The 17,628-nt window shown below is 47.4% G+C and overlaps 1 protein-coding gene across 2 annotated transcripts in view; it reads left to right on the top strand.

Annotated features, from left to right (window-relative positions):
* Positions 1-17,628, top strand: part of LOC146007443 (NACHT, LRR and PYD domains-containing protein 3-like) — a 253,821-nt gene that overhangs the window by 44,915 nt on the left and 191,278 nt on the right. For both annotated transcript variants that reach the window (XM_083145793.1, XM_083145792.1), the window contains exon 3: positions 99-377. In XM_083145793.1, the coding sequence (XP_083001919.1) occupies positions 99-377 (279 nt within the window). The remainder of the gene's footprint in view (positions 1-98; positions 378-17,628) is intronic.

The following is a 17,628-nucleotide window of genomic DNA, read 5'->3' as shown; positions in this document are numbered from 1 at the left end:
ATAAATGTCAGCTCCAGGCCGATGAGGACCTTAATCTGGCGCTGCTCTCAAACACCTGGATACACCCTTTGGTAATGTTGTTTCTCTGTACTCTGCAGAGGAGAACAGGACACTTGGGGACATTCTGTATGACGCCCTGGCGGATCTGACACGTGATGACTACAAACGGTTTAGGAACAAGTTGTCTGATTTCTCCTATAAAGACCATCGCCCCATCCCACGGGGGCGCCTGGAAATGGCAGATTATGTTACCACACAAACCCTTCTCATAGATACTTATGGAGAGGAAGCAGCGCTGGATGTGACCATAGAGGTCCTCAGGCTGATCCGCCTTATGGGACCAGCAAAGGATCTCCAGCGCAATGTGACACAACATGGTGAGTACTATCGGGTGATCTGTCCCAAGTAGTTGATCAGAGACTGTTTATGTAGGAGTCAGATGACCTGTGTAATCACTGGTGGAGGTGACAATGGTGCAAGCTATCAGAGCCTGACCCTGTGTACAGCACTGTGTAATTCTGTCTGTGTACAGACCTTACAGCCTATAATGTACAGCTCACACACAGCAACCTGCATATGTACCTAAGCACAAGTCATACTTGCCTACTTTTGAAAACTAGTTTCAGGGAGATTATAGTGGGTAGTAAAATTTTGCATAGTGCCCCATTGAGGAGGCGTGTCATGCTCCACCAAAAGGGCGTGTCTACTTCAATATATGCAGAGACCTAGACATGTGGCTATGCCTTATCTGAGAGGAAGCTGTTAAAATTACTTATCCAAATGTAGATGAGCCCCAAAGCAGTTAATAAAAGCTACTGTACTTGGTAGAAAGAAGAAGAAAAGTCAGTGACATGTGACATGTTTTGGGCCATTTTGCTGCTGTTTCGGTGTAATCTCGATCCGATGCGCGGCCCCGTGGGTTGTTAGGTCGTTTCTGAGATCTTACCTGCAGCAGGTAGGATCTGAGAAACGACCATTGTAGTGGGTGCGGGTCACATCAGGTGCCTTTTCTGTGCCGGTCGGTGGCTCTGTCAGCTGGTGAGCGGGTCGTACGTTCCTGTGACAATCTGCTCACGTGCAGCATTGTGCTGGTGTGTACCCAGCATTACACGTGGTTCCATATAAATGACCACAAGACATGCATGTAGCCATAGGGATCATTTATGGGGCAGATGTATTAAGCCTTAGCAAGAGATAAATGCAAGGGTGATAAGGAGAGATAAACGTCCAGCCAATCAGCTCCTAACTGACTTTTTTCAAACACAGCCTGTAACATGGCAGTTAGCAGGTGATTGGCTGGATGTTTATCTCTCTTTGGGGCCCATTTATCAACTAATATTTGCGGCTAAATCCCCGAAAACACCAGTTTCACCTAAATGTATTAAAGGGGGACCGCAGCAGGAATCTCTGATCCCTGCTGCGATCCTCCCTGCAGCGCCACCGGCCGCATCCCCCATTGGTTTCCATGGCACCCCTGGGCTATCGCCATTCTGATATGGCGATAGCCCATTGTAGCCTATGGCTACACATCTCACTGCCGAGAAGGGCAGTGCGGTAAGAGGGGTCGGCGGGGGTCAGCGCATAACCGCGCATGCGCAGACCTCCCGGCTTCCGGCTTAGCACTTTGCAGGGACGGGCTCCTTTCGGAGCCCTGTCCCTGCAGTGCCAGGGATGATACATCCCAGTGATGTGGTCGCATTTTACAATGCGATCCTGGGCGGTAATATTCCGCCCAGATCGCCTTTTCCCCCAAAAAATATAACAGCTGCATAATGTGGGCTAGGTGACATGAGGGAGATTGCTAGACTAATCAGGGAGAGAGGGAGATGGCTGTTATTTCAGGGAGTCTCCTGCAGAATGCAGGAGGGGAGGAAACTAGGATGTAACAGTGTAATGTGGGCTAGGTGACATGAGGGAGATTGCTAGACTAATGAGGGAGAGAGGGAGATTGCTGCTATGTCAGGGAGTCTCCTGCAGAATGCAGGAGGGGAGGTAACTATGATGTAACAGTGTAATGTGAGCTAGGTGAAATGAGGGAGATTGCTAGACTAATGAGGGAGAGAGGGAGATTGCTGCTATGTCAGGGAGTCTCCTGCAGAATGCAGGAGGGGAGGTGACTATGATGTAACAGTGTAATGTGTGATAGGTGACATGAGGGAGATTGCTACACTAATGAGGGAGAGAGGGAGATTGCTGCTATGTCAGGGAGTCTCCTGCAGGAGGGGAAGTAACTATGATATAACAGTGTAATGTGGGCTAGGTGACATGAGGGAGATCGCTAGACTAATGAGGGAGAGAGGGAGATTGCTGCTATGTTAGGGAGTCTCCTGCAGAATGCAGGAGGGGAGGTAACTGATGTAACAGTGTAATGTGGGATAGGTGACATGATGGAGATTGCTAGACTAATGAGGGAGAGAGGGAGATTGCTGCTATGTCAGGGAGTCTCCTGCAGAATGCAGGAGGGGAGTTAACTATGATGTAACAGTGTAATGTGGGATAGGTGACATGAGGGAGATTGCTAGACTAATGAGGGAGAGAGGGAGATTGCTGCTATGTCAGTGAGTCTCCTGCAGAATGCAGGAGGGGATGTAACTATGATGTAACAGTGTAATGTGGGCTAGGTGACATGAGGGAGATTGCTAGACTAATGAGGGAGAGAGGGAGATTGCTGCTATGTCAGGGAGTCTCCTGCAGAATGCAGGAGGGGAGGTAACTGATGTAACAGTGTAATGTGGGCTAGGTTGACATGAGGGAGATTGCTAGACTAATGAGGGAGAGAGGGAGATTGCTGCTATGTCAGGGAGTCTCCTGCAGAATGCAGGAGGGGAGCTAACATAGAAACATAGAATTTGACGGCAGATAAGAACCACTTGGCCCATCTAGTCTGCCCCTTTTTTAAACATGTTACCTCAAACCATATTTGATCCTTATTTTTTTGTAAGGATATCAATATGCCTATCCCAAGCATGTTTAAATTGTACTACTGTATTTGCCTCTACCACCTCTGATGGGAAGCTATTCCACTTATCTACTACTCTTTCTGTGAAGTAAATCTTCCTCAAATGTCCCCTGAATCTTCCTCCCTCTAGTTTCAGTGCATGTCCTCGTGTTCTGCTGCTCCTCTTCCTGTGAAGAATGTCTCCCACCTGTACCTTGTTAAAACCCTTGATATATTTGAAAGTTTCTATCATGTCCCCCCTTTCCCTTCTCTGCTCTAAAGTATACATATTAAGATCTTTTAGTCTTTCCTGGTACGTTTTGTGATGTAGGCCATGCACCATTTTAGTTGCCCTTCTTTGTACAGTCTCTAATGTATTTATATCCTTCTGGAGATATGGCCTCCAGAACTGAACACAATACTCTAGATGAGGTCGTACCAATGACCTATACAGTGACATTATTACTTCTTTCTTTCTACTGCTGATACCTCTCCCTATGCAACCAAGCATCTGACTTGCCTTCTTCATTGCTTTGTTACATTGCCTACCTGCCTTTAAGTCCCCTGAAATAGTGACACCTAGATCCCTCTCTTCCTCAGTAGTTTCCATTATAGTGCCATTTATACTATATTTAGTCTTTGGATTTTTGCAACCCAAGTGCATGATTTTGCATTTTTTGGCATTAAACTGTAGTTGCCATGCTCTTGACCATTCCTCTAATCTACCTAGATCATCAATCATTTGTTTTACCCCTCCTGGTGTGTCTACCCTGTTGCATACCTTTGTGTCACCTGCAAGAAGGCAAATTTTACCCTCAATTCCATTTGCAATATCACCAATAAAGATATTAAAAAGCACTGGTCCAAGTACAGATCCCTGGGTACTCCACTTGTAACCTTTCCCTCCTTTGACTGTACTCCATTTACTACAACTCTCTGTTTTCTGTCCGGAAACCACGCTCTTATCCATTCAACTATCTTAGAATCCAATCCCAAGCTTTCAAGTTTATTTAACAGTCTGCGATGTGGGACAGTGTCAAAAGCCTTACTAAAGTCTAGATAAGCTACATCTACAGCCCCACCCTGATCTATTACTTTAGTCACCCAGTCAAAGTCAATAAGATATGTCTGACATCATCTTCCCCCAGTAAACCCATGCTGTTTGGGATCCTGTATATTGCTGGTTTTCAGACATTCTACAACTCTTTATTTTAAGAGTGTTTCCATCAATTTCCCTACTACTGATGTAAGGCTCACTGGTCGATAGTTGCTTACCTCTTCTTTGCTTCCACTTTTGAGCAGTGGGACTACATTCGCTGTTTTCCAGTCCTCTGGGATTACTCCAGTAGCTAGTGACTGGTTGAATAATTCTGTTATTGGTTTTACCAGCTCCCCTTTGAGCTCTTTTAGTATCCTTGGATGTATCCCATCTGGCCCCATTGATTTATCCACTTTCAGTTTTGAGAGTTCTGTGAGGACTTTCTCCTCTGTAAATGTACTTGTTTCTCCCTCAGTTTTCTGACTATACTTGCAACATAATTGTGGCCCCTTCCCCTCTCTTTCAGCAGTGAATACTGAGCAGAAATAATTATTAATATTATCTGCTATTACATTGTACCCCTCAAGAAAACTTCCACTCTCTGTCATCAGTCTAATTATTCCACTTTTTGTTTTTCTCCTTTCACTTATATACCTAAAAAAAGTTTTCCCCCCTTTACCCACTGACTGGGCCATTTTCTCTTCAGCCTGTGCTTTTGCACATCTGATTACCTTCTTAGCCTACTTCTGTCTAACAAGATACACCTCTTTGTCCTCATTCTTCTGTGTCTGCTTAAATTTCTTAAAGGCCAACTTTTTTGCTTTCACAATACTTGCTACTTCTTTTGCAAACCACAATGGCTTCCTTTTTCTTGTGTTTTTCCTAACTCTTTTGACACAAAGTTCTGTTGCTTTTAGAATTGCACTTTTTAATTTTTCCCACTTATCCTGCACTCCTTCCAAGTTCCTCCACTCTGCCAAAGAATCCCTTACAGAGTTTCCCATCTCTACAAAATCAGCCTTCCTAAAATCTAACACCTTTGTTTTTGTGTGCGATGAGTCAGTTTCTGTCTTTATTTTGAACCATACTGCTTGATGGTCACTGGATCCCAGGTTTTCACCCACATTTATGTCAGATATTCTGTCACCATTTGTAAGTATTAAGTCTAATATTGTGTCCTTACGAGTGGGCTCCCTCACCAATTGCTGGAGGGATGCTCCTTGCAAGGAATTCAGCATGTCCCTACTTCTGGTGGAACTTGCAAAAGGCAGCTCCCAGTTTACATCAGGTAGATTAAAGTCTCCCATGATTATCACCTCTCCTTTTAATGCCATTTTATTGATGTCCTGCAATAGGCTCTTGTCAAGTTCCTCTTCCTGACCTGGTGGTTTGTAGATCACCCCTATACGAAAAATCGCCTTCTCCCCTGTTTCTATGGTCACCCAAAGGGCCTCAGTTTTTTCTTCAATACTTTGTATTAAGGTAATCTTTATGCTTTTTTTCACATATATTGCAACCCCTCCTCCAATTCTTCCCATTCTGTCCATCCTAAATAAAGTATATCCTGGTATAGCTATGTCCCAGTCATGATTTTCATTGCACCATGTCTCTGTAATAGCCACAATATCCAGTTCATCCCTTGTCATTATTGCAATTAGTTCTGGGATTTTATTTCCTAAGCTTCTAGCATTTGCACACATAGCTCTTAAAGTTGTGTTTGTGCTTCTCCTGCAGCTGGCTATGTTCATCTTTCTGCCTATATCTATTCGGTTTTGATCGGCATTATCTTTTGTTGCAGTGGATAGGCTTCTTGTTTTTCCTGCTGAGACAATACCTCTAGGTTGGGGGAGCAGATTTCTTCATTTGGTTCACTGCCCCCCTCTGCTAGTTTAAATAGTTGCTTATGAAGCTTCCAAACTTCTCACTTAATATTCTCGTTCCCCTTGAAGATGGGTGCAGGCCATCACTTTTATATAAGGCTCTGTCTTGCCAGGTAGCTTGACTTTGACCTAAATATCCAAATCTCTCCTCATTGCACCAATTCCTTAGCCAAACATTGAAGTTTCTGATTCTCAGAGTTCTATCTTCCCCTTGGTGTACTGGCAATACTTCTGAAAATGTTACAGTTGTTGCCACCTGTTTTAGAGCAGTTCCTAACTTTCTAAATTCATCTTTTATGGCCATGACTTCAGCATTAACCAGGTCATTTGTGCCTAGGTGGACGATGACATCCACCTCCCCATCTTTTCTTGCTGCCTTTACAATTCTTAGCATGCGTTCTTTATCTCTTGGAGCTTGAGTAGCATTTCCCAGATGAACTCCTCTAATGATGGAATCTCCCAAAAGAAGTGCAGTCCTTTTTGGAGGTGACATTTTCCTGGTCCTACAGTTAGTAGAAGTAGAAGTCCCCATATCTTCCTGTTCTGTATTGCCTATGTTGGTCATACATTCCAACCCTGCAAGAGCAGCATATGAGTTTTGCAGTGTGACCACTTGGGGAATGTGTCTGATGCCCTCTGTAAGGGCGGGATGCTATATAGCAGAAATGCGGTAAAAACCCCGTTTTCGGGGTTTCTACCGCATTTCTATATGCTATATGGCGCCTCCGCAGTGTCAGCGCTGCGGAGGGAATCGCCAGCTAAAGCTGGCGAATCCCTGCAGAAGCCTATGGGCTTCTTACCGCAGCGCTGTTTGAGGGATCCGTCACGGATCCCTCCCAGCGTGCCCTGCGGCCGGCGTGGGCTAGGTGACATGAGGGAGATTGATAGACTAATGAGGTAGAGAGGGAGATTGCTGCTATGTCATGGAGTCTCCTGCAGAATGCAGGAGGGGAGGTAACTATGATATAACAGTGTAATGTGGGCTAGGTGTCATGAGGGAGATTGCTAGACTAATGAGGGAGAGAGGGAGATTACTGCTATATCAGGGAGTCTCCTGCAGAATGCAGGAGGGGAGGTAACTATGATGTAACAGTGTAATGTGGGCTAGGTGACATGAGGGAGATTGCTAGTCTAATGAGGGAGAGAGGGAGATTGCTGCCATGTCAGGGAGTCTCATGCAGAATGCAGGAGGGGAGGTAACTATGATGTAACAGTGTAATGTGGGCTAGGTGACATGGGGCAGATTGCTAGACTAATGAGGGAGAGAGGGAGATTGCTGCTATGTCAGGGAGTCTCCTGCAGAATGCAGGAGGGGAGGTAACTATGATGTAACAGTGTAATGTGGGCTAGGTGACATGAGGGAGATTGCTAGACTAATGAGGGAGAGAAGGAGATTGCTGCTATTTCAGGGAGCATACTGCAGAATGCAGGAGGGGAGGTAACTATGATGTAACAGTGTAATGTGGGCTAGGTGACATGAGGGAGATTGCTAGACTAATGAGGGAGAGAGGGAGATTACTGCTATATCAGGGAGTCTCCTGCAGAATGCAGGAGGGGAGGTAACTATGATGTAACAGTGTAATGTGGGCTAGGTGACAGGAGGGAGATTGGTAGACTAATGAGGGATAGAGGGAGATTGCTGCTATGTCAGGGAGTCTCATGCAGAATACAGGGGGGGAGGTAGCTATGATGTAACAGTGTAATGTGGGCTAGGTGACATGAGGGAGATTGCTAGACTAATGAGGGAGAGAGGGAGATTGCTGCTATGTCAGGGAGTCTCCTGCAGAATGCAGGAGGGGAGGTAACTATAATGTAACAGTGTAATGTGGGCTAGGTGACATGAGGGAGATTGCTAGACTAATGAGGGATAGAGGGAGATTGCTGCTATGTCATGGAGTCTCCTGCAGAATGCAGGAGGGGAGGTAACTATGATGTAACAGTGTAATGTGGGCTAGGTGACATGGGGGAGATTGCTAGACTAATGAGGGAGAGAGGGAGATTGCTGCTATGTCAGGGAGTCTCCTGCAGAATGCAGGAGGGGAGGTAACTATGATGTAACAGTGTAATGTGGGCTAGGTGACATGAGGGAGATTGCAAGACTAATGAGGGAGAGAGGGAGATTGCTACTATGTCAGGGAGTCTCCTGCAGAATGCAGGAGGGGAGGTAACTATGATGTAACAGTGTAATGTGGGCTAGGTGACATGGGGCAGATTGCTAGACTAATGAGGGAGAGAGGGAGATTGCTGCTATGTCAGGGAGTCTCCTGCAGAATGCAGGAGGGGAGGTAACTATGATGTAACAGTGTAATGTGGGCTAGGTGACATGAGGGAGATTGCTAGACTAATGAGGGATAGAGGGAGATTGCTGCTATGTCATGGAGTCTCCTGCAGAATGCAGGAGGGGAGGTAACTATGATGTAACAGTGTAATGTGGGCTAGGTGACATGGGGGAGATTGCTAGACTAATGAGGGAGAGAGGGAGATTGCTGCTATGTCAGGGAGTCTCCTGCAGAATGCAGGAGGGGAGGTAACTATGATGTAACAGTGTAATGTGGGCTAGGTGACATGAGGGAGATTGCTAGACTAATGAGGGAGAGAGGGAGATCGCTGCTATGTCAGGGGAGTCTCCTGCAGGATGCAGGAGGGGAGGTAACTATGGTGTAACAGTGTAATGTGGGCTAGGTGACATGAGGGAGATTGCTAGACTAATGAGGGAGAGAGGGAGATTGCTGCTATGTCAGGGAGTCTCCTGCAGAATGCAGGAGGGGAGGTAGCTATGATGTAACAGTGTGATGTAGGCTAGGTGACATGAGGGAGATTGCTAGACTAATGAGGGAGAGAGGGAGATTGCTGCAATGTCAGGGAGTCTCTTGCAGAATGCAGGAGGGGAGGTAACTATGATGTAACAGTGTAATGTGGGCTAGGTGACATGAGGGCGATTGCTAGACTAATGAGGGAGAGAGGAATATTGCATTACACAGGAGGAATATTACATTACACAGGAGGATTACACACTGACATCACAGCTGCATTACACAGGAGTGCTACACACTGACATCACAGCTGCATTACACAGGATGGCTAAACACTGACATCACAGCTACATTACACAGGAGGGCTACACACTGACATCACAGCTGCATCACACAGGAGGGCTACACGCTGACATCACAGCTGAGTTACACAGGAGGGCTACACGCTGACATCACAGCAGCATTACACAGGAGGGCTACACACTGACATCACAGCTACATTACACAGGAGGGTTACACACTGACATCACAGCTACATTACACAGGAGAGCTACACACCGACATCACAGCTGCATTACACAGGAGGGCTACACACTGACATCACAGCTGCATTACACAGGAGGGCTACACACCGACATCACAGCTGCATTACACAGGAGGGCTACACGCTGACATCACAGCTACATTACACAGGAGGGCTACACACCGACATCACAGCTGCATCACACAGGAGGGCTACACGCTGACATCACAGCTGCATTACACAGGAGAACTACACGCTGACATCACAGCTGCATTACACAGGAGGATTACACACTGACATCACAGCTGCATTACACAGGAGAGCTACACACTGACATCACAGCTGCATTACACAGGAGGGCTACACACTGACATCACAGCTGCATTACACAGCAAGGCTACACACTGACATCACAGCTGCATTACACAGGTGAGCTACACACTGACATCACAGCTGCATTACACAGGAGGGCTACACACTGACATCACAGCTGCATTACACAGGAGGGCTACACACTGACATCACAGCTGCATTACACAGCAGGGCTACACACTGACATCACATCTGCATTACACAGGAGGGCTACACACTGACATCACAGCTACATTACAAAGGAGGATTACACACTGACATCACAGCTGCATTACACAGGAGAGCTACACACTAACATCACAGCTGCATTACACAGGAGGGCTACACACTGACATCACAGCTGCATTACACAGGAGGGCTACACACTGACATCACAGCTGTATTACACAGGAGGGCTACACACTGACATCACAGCTGCATTACACAGGAGGGCTACACTCTGACATCACAGCTACATTACACAGGAGGATTACAGACTGACATCACAGCTGCATTACACAGGAGGATTACACACTGACATCACAGCTGCATTACACAGGAGAGCTACACACTGACATCACAGCTGCATTACACAGGAGGGCTACACACTGACATCACAGCTGCATTACACAGCAGGGCTACACACTGACATCACAGCTGCATTACACAGGAGGGCTACACACTGACATCACAGCTGCATTACAAAGGAGGATTATACACTGACATCACAGCTGCATTACACAGGAGAGCTACACACTGACATCACAGCTGCATTACACAGGAGTGCTACACACTGACATCACAGCTACATTACACAGGAGGGCTACACACTGACATCACAGCTGCATCACACAGGAGGGCTACACGCTGACATCACAGCTGAGTTACACAGGAGGGCTACACGCTGACATCACAGCAGCATTACACAGGAGGGCTACACACTGACATCACAGCTACATTACACAGGAGGGTTACACACTGACATCACAGCTACATTACACAGGAGAGCTACACACCGACATCACAGCTGCATTACACAGGAGGGCTACACACTGACATCACAGCTGCATTACACAGGAGGGCTACACACCGACATCACAGCTGCATTACACAGGAGGGCTACACGCTGACATCACAGCTACATTACACAGGAGGGCTACACACTGACATCACAGCTGCATCACACAGGAGGGCTACACGCTGACATCACAGCTGCATTACACAGGAGAACTACACGCTGACATCACAGCTGCATTACACAGGAGGATTACACACTGACATCACAGCTGCATTACACAGGAGAGCTACACACTGACATCACAGCTGCATTACACAGGAGGGCTACACACTGACATCACAGCTGCATTACACAGCAAGGCTACACACTGACATCACAGCTGCATTACACAGGTGAGCTACACACTGACATCACAGCTGCATTACACAGGAGGGCTACACACTGACATCACAGCTGCATTACACAGGAGGGCTACACACTGACATCACAGCTGCATTACACAGCAGGGCTACACACTGACATCACATCTGCATTACACAGGAGGGCTACACACTGACATCACAGCTACATTACAAAGGAGGATTACACACTGACATCACAGCTGCATTACACAGGAGAGCTACACACTAAAATCACAGCTGCATTACACAGGAGGGCTACACACTGACATCACAGCTGCATTACACAGGAGGGCTACACACTGACATCACAGCTGTATTACACAGGAGGGCTACACGCTGACATCACAGCTACATTACACAGGAGGGCTACACACTGACATCACAGCTGCATCACACAGGAGGGCTACACGCTGACATCACAGCTGCATTACACAGGAGAACTACACGCTGACATCACAGCTGCATTACACAGGAGGATTACACACTGACATCACAGCTGCATTACACAGGAGAGCTACACACTGACATCACAGCTGCATTACACAGGAGGGCTACACACTGACATCACAGCTGCATTACACAGCAAGGCTACACACTGACATCACAGCTGCATTACACAGGTGAGCTACACACTGACATCACAGCTGCATTACACAGGAGGGCTACACACTGACATCACAGCTGCATTACACAGGAGGGCTACACACTGACATCACAGCTGCATTACACAGCAGGGCTACACACTGACATCACATCTGCATTACACAGGAGGGCTACACACTGACATCACAGCTACATTACAAAGGAGGATTACACACTGACATCACAGCTGCATTACACAGGAGAGCTACACACTAACATCACAGCTGCATTACACAGGAGGGCTACACACTGACATCACAGCTGCATTACACAGGAGGGCTACACACTGACATCACAGCTGTATTACACAGGAGGGCTACACACTGACATCACAGCTGCATTACACAGGAGGGCTACACTCTGACATCACAGCTACATTACACAGGAGGATTACAGACTGACATCACAGCTGCATTACACAGGAGGATTACACACTGACATCACAGCTGCATTACACAGGAGAGCTACACACTGACATCACAGCTGCATTACACAGGAGGGCTACACACTGACATCACAGCTGCATTACACAGCAGGGCTACACACTGACATCACAGCTGCATTACACAGGAGGGCTACACACTGACATCACAGCTGCATTACAAAGGAGGATTATACACTGACATCACAGCTGCATTACACAGGAGAGCTACACACTGACATCACAGCTGCATTACACAGGAGTGCTACACACTGACATCACAGCTACATTACACAGGAGGGCTACACACTGACATCACAGCTGCATCACACAGGAGGGCTACACGCTGACATCACAGCTGAGTTACACAGGAGGGCTACACGCTGACATCACAGCAGCATTACACAGGAGGGCTACACACTGACATCACAGCTACATTACACAGGAGGGTTACACACTGACATCACAGCTACATTACACAGGAGAGCTACACACCGACATCACAGCTGCATTACACAGGAGGGCTACACACTGACATCACAGCTGCATTACACAGGAGGGCTACACACCGACATCACAGCTGCATTACACAGGAGGGCTACACGCTGACATCACAGCTACATTACACAGGAGGGCTACACACTGACATCACAGCTGCATCACACAGGAGGGCTACACGCTGACATCACAGCTGCATTACACAGGAGAACTACACGCTGACATCACAGCTGCATTACACAGGAGGATTACACACTGACATCACAGCTGCATTACACAGGAGAGCTACACACTGACATCACAGCTGCATTACACAGGAGGGCTACACACTGACATCACAGCTGCATTACACAGCAAGGCTACACACTGACATCACAGCTGCATTACACAGGTGAGCTACACACTGACATCACAGCTGCATTACACAGGAGGGCTACACACTGACATCACAGCTGCATTACACAGGAGGGCTACACACTGACATCACAGCTGCATTACACAGCAGGGCTACACACTGACATCACATCTGCATTACACAGGAGGGCTACACACTGACATCACAGCTACATTACAAAGGAGGATTACACACTGACATCACAGCTGCATTACACAGGAGAGCTACACACTAAAATCACAGCTGCATTACACAGGAGGGCTACACACTGACATCACAGCTGCATTACACAGGAGGGCTACACACTGACATCACAGCTGTATTACACAGGAGGGCTACACACTGACATCACAGCTGCATTACACAGGAGGGCTACACTCTGACATCACAGCTACATTACACAGGAGGATTACAGACTGACATCACAGCTGCATTACACAGGAGGATTACACACTGACATCACAGCTGCATTACACAGGAGAGCTACACACTGACATCACAGCTGCATTACACAGGAGGGCTACACACTGACATCACAGCTGCATTACACAGCAGGGCTACACACTGACATCACAGCTGCATTACACAGGAGGGCTACACACTGACATCACAGCTGCATTACAAAGGAGGATTATACACTGACATCACAGCTGCATTACACAGGAGAGCTACACACTGACATCACAGCTGCATTACACAGGAGTGCTACACACTGACATCACAGCTGCATTACACAGGAGGGCTACACACTGACATCACAGCTGCATTACACAGGAGGGCTACACACTGACATCATAGCTGCATTACACAGGAGGGCTACACGCTGACATCACAGCTGCATTACACAGGAGGGCTACACGCTGACATCACAGCTGCATTACACAGGAGGGCTACACGCTGACATCACAGCTGCATTACACAGGAGGGCTACACACTGACATCACAGCTGCATCACACAGGAGGGCTACACACTGACATCATAGCTGCATTACACAGGAGGGCTACACATTGACATCACAGCTGCATTACACAGGAGGGCTACACACTGACATCACAGCTACATTACACAGGAGAGCTACACACTGACATCACAGCTGCATTACACAGGAGGGCTACACACTGACATCACAGCTACATTACACAGGAGAGCTACACACCGACATTACAGCTGCATTATACAGGAGGGCTACACGCTGACATCACAGCTGTATTACACAGGAGGGCTACACGCTGATATCACAGCAGCATTACACAGGAGGGCTACACACCGACATCACAGCTGCATTACACAGGAGGGATACACACAGACATCACAGCTACATTACACAGGAGGGCTACACACTGACATCACAGCTGCATTACACATTAGAACTACACACTGACATCACAGCTGCATTACACATTAGAACTACACACTGACAACACAGCTGCATTACACAGGAGGGCTACACACTGACATCACAGCTGCATTACACAGGAGAGCTACACACTGACATCACAGCTGCATTACACAGGAGAGCTACACACTGACATCACAGCTGCATTACACAGGAGGGCTACACACTGACATCACAGCTGCATTACACAGGAGGGCTACACACTGACATCACAGCTGCATTACACAGTAGGGCTACACACTGACATCACAGCTGCATTACACAGGAGGGCTACACACTGACATCACAGCTGCATTACACAGGAGGGCTACACACTGACATCACAGCTGCATTTTACAGGAGGGCTACACACTGACATCACAGCTGCATTACACAGGAACGCTACACACTGACATCACAGCTGCATTACACAGGAGGGCTACACACTGACATCACAGCTGCATTACACAGGAGAGCTACACACTGACATCACAGCTGCATTACACAGGAGGGCTACACACTGACATCACAGCTGCATTACACAGGAGGGCTACACACTGACATCACAGCTGCATTACACAGGAGGGCTACACACTGACATCACAGCTCTAATGTGCTATCAATAAGAATACGAATTGCCGTATTTTCGGGATAGTAAATGTCAAAAATAAGTGTATCTCTGGATACAAATACACCTATTTTTTACAAATTTCCTTTAGTAAATTTCCCCCTTTATGTTCTTTGAGGGCAGATTTCTATGGAACCAAACAGCCCAGTTTCACGGGACCAAAATCATTCAAAGCCAACTCAAAAGTTCTTCAATATGATACTGGTCTCACATACCTCCCAACTTCTGAGTTGGGGAAATAGGGACACTCGTGCGGCTTCGCCCGAAAAGGGGGCGGGCGTATGCAAATGAGGGCGCGGCTTATGTTAATTAGCTGCGGCCTCATTTTCATACGAAAATCGGGACTGTCCCGCTGTAATCGTGACAGTTGGGAGGTATGGTCTCATGTACATGGGTCAGTTGGTTCCGAAGATATAGCTGGTTGGTTAAAGGGGGTAGGGAGAGGGGAGTGGTTGTCTCTCCCCCTCACACCAGAAAATGCAGGGACTAGGCTTGTGTATAAGGGGTCAGCCTGGGAATGTCCCTGCATGATCCTGGGACCATATTCCCGGGTAAATCCCTGCATTTTCTGTTGTGAAAGGGGTATTATTTCAAACAGCTGTGACCTGCAGTGCTCTGAATACAGCCGGGCAGCCCTCTGCTCTCTGCCCAGCTGTCAATGACTGCCACCCCTGCAGCTTCCGCTCCAATTCTTCTCCCCGCTTTCCCCTCAGCCCGCCCCCTTTAATCATGTGGTGCCGGCGCCCGGCGTGCTCCCCCGACGTCACGCACAACAGCAGTGCGCACAATATTTAAAATGTCCACTCGGCTAGAGGGGTCACCAGGAGGGGAGTGGGAGCGTGCTCTGCGCTGCACTCTGCTCCTCTCCCCATAGAAGCAGCTGCACCGCTCTCCATCTCTCCCTGCAGCAGCAAAGGCTCATATAAACATTTACAGTAAGTGGCACTTTTTGGGGCATTGCTTAAGGGACGCTACAAGTGGCTGTATGTGGGGGCATTACGAATAATGTGTGGCTTAATGTGTAAGGGGCATTACGGTGTGCAGCATCATGTGTAATGGGTACTATGGTGCACGGCATCATGTGTAATGGGTACTATGGTGTGCGGCATCTTGTGTAATGGGTACTATGGTGTGCGGCATCATGTGTAATGGGTACTATGGTGTGCGGCATCATGTGTAATGGGTACTATGGTGTGCGGCATCATGTGTAATGGGTACTATGGTGTGCGGCATCATGTGTAATGGGTACTATGGTGTGCGGCATCATGTGTAATGGGTACTATGGTGTGCGGCATCATGTGTAATGGGTACTATGGTGTGCGGCATCATGTGTAATGGGTACTATGGTGCCATCAAACAAGAACCCCCTAGCAATGAGCATGTAGGTAAGCAGCACTTATGTGGCAAATATGTAATGGGCATTATGGTTTGTTTTATAGTATGTAATGGGCATCATGATGTGTGGCTTTATGTGTAATGGGTACTATGGTGTGTGGCCTTATATGTAATTGGCATTACGGCGTGTGGCTTTATGTGTAATGGGTATTACGGAGTTTGCTAAAATGTGTAATGGGCATTACTGTGTATGGTCTAAAGCATGGGTCCTCAAACTACGGCCCTCCAGATGTTGTGAAACTACAAATCCCAGCATGCCATGCCACAGTTTTAACACTCCCTTATAGCAAAACTGTGGCAAGGCATGCTGGGATTTGTAGTTTCACAACATCTGGAGGGCCGCAGTTTGAGGACCCATGGTCTAAAGTGTAATACCACACCCCTTTTTGTAATGCCACGCCTCCTTTCCATGAGGCCATGCCCCCTTTTTGACGCGCGGCTACACTGCGCAACGGTCTCCCTACTGTTATGTCTAGATCTGGGACCACCCATCACCATAATTCTAGATTTGCCTATGTGCACACATTATAGTATACATTATACAATGCCCCCCATATTACACCCTGTACACAAAGCACATTGCACACAACACCATAGTACATTATACACAGACCCCCATATTACACCCAGTACATGCAGCACATTGCACACATAATAGTACATTATACACAGCGCCCCCCCCCCCCAGTAGCGCATGCAGGGGGGGGGGGGTTCTGAGTACCCAGAAACCCTCCCAGGAGTCTAAGGGCCCTAGGCTGAAAGCTGAGGGTCTCCTCTTTCCATAGGTACAAGAATTTTAAAAATTGGCCCTTGGGAACCGGAGATATCTGACTTCAAATCAGTGGTCCCCATCCAAGCCTGTTAATTGCTATTCCCAGTCAGATATTTCAGGTTCTGTCTGACTTAGAGTTTTTATGAGGATATACACACCTGGTATGTAGTTTTATATATTCGTTGGCAGATTGCTCTGCCTCCTGAACTCTGATCCCCTAGTCCTCAGTACGATTTGGTAGGTGGGATTCTCTAGTGTTTAGTTCCATTAAAATCTAAGAAATTTATTTCCGGAAACTGGAGATATCTGCAGTCAAGCAAGCTGTCCTCACACCAGAAAATTATAAATAATAAGCCCACTCCACTATACACCCCTCCTCTGCATATTAAACATCCTCTACCACCCTGGAAGTTATGTATCAGGGCCCCTTCATTCAGCCCAATGCCCCCTTCTCCCACCATCTGTGTAGTAAAGGGGTAATTACTGGAAATTACTGATCCAGGCCCTACATGCTGAGCGGCTGATATAATACCCCCCTACCACCCGCAGGACATCAAAGCTTCCCCCACCCCTACCGCTGGAGGATTGGTAGGGGCCCC

Source organism: Crinia signifera, chromosome 6, assembly GCF_055691185.1.
Source record: "Crinia signifera chromosome 6, ASM5569118v1, whole genome shotgun sequence".
Classification (NCBI taxonomy): Eukaryota; Metazoa; Chordata; class Amphibia; order Anura; family Myobatrachidae; genus Crinia; species Crinia signifera.
The sequence above is the reverse complement of the archived record's forward strand: the minus strand, read 5'-3'. Positions and strand labels throughout refer to the sequence as shown.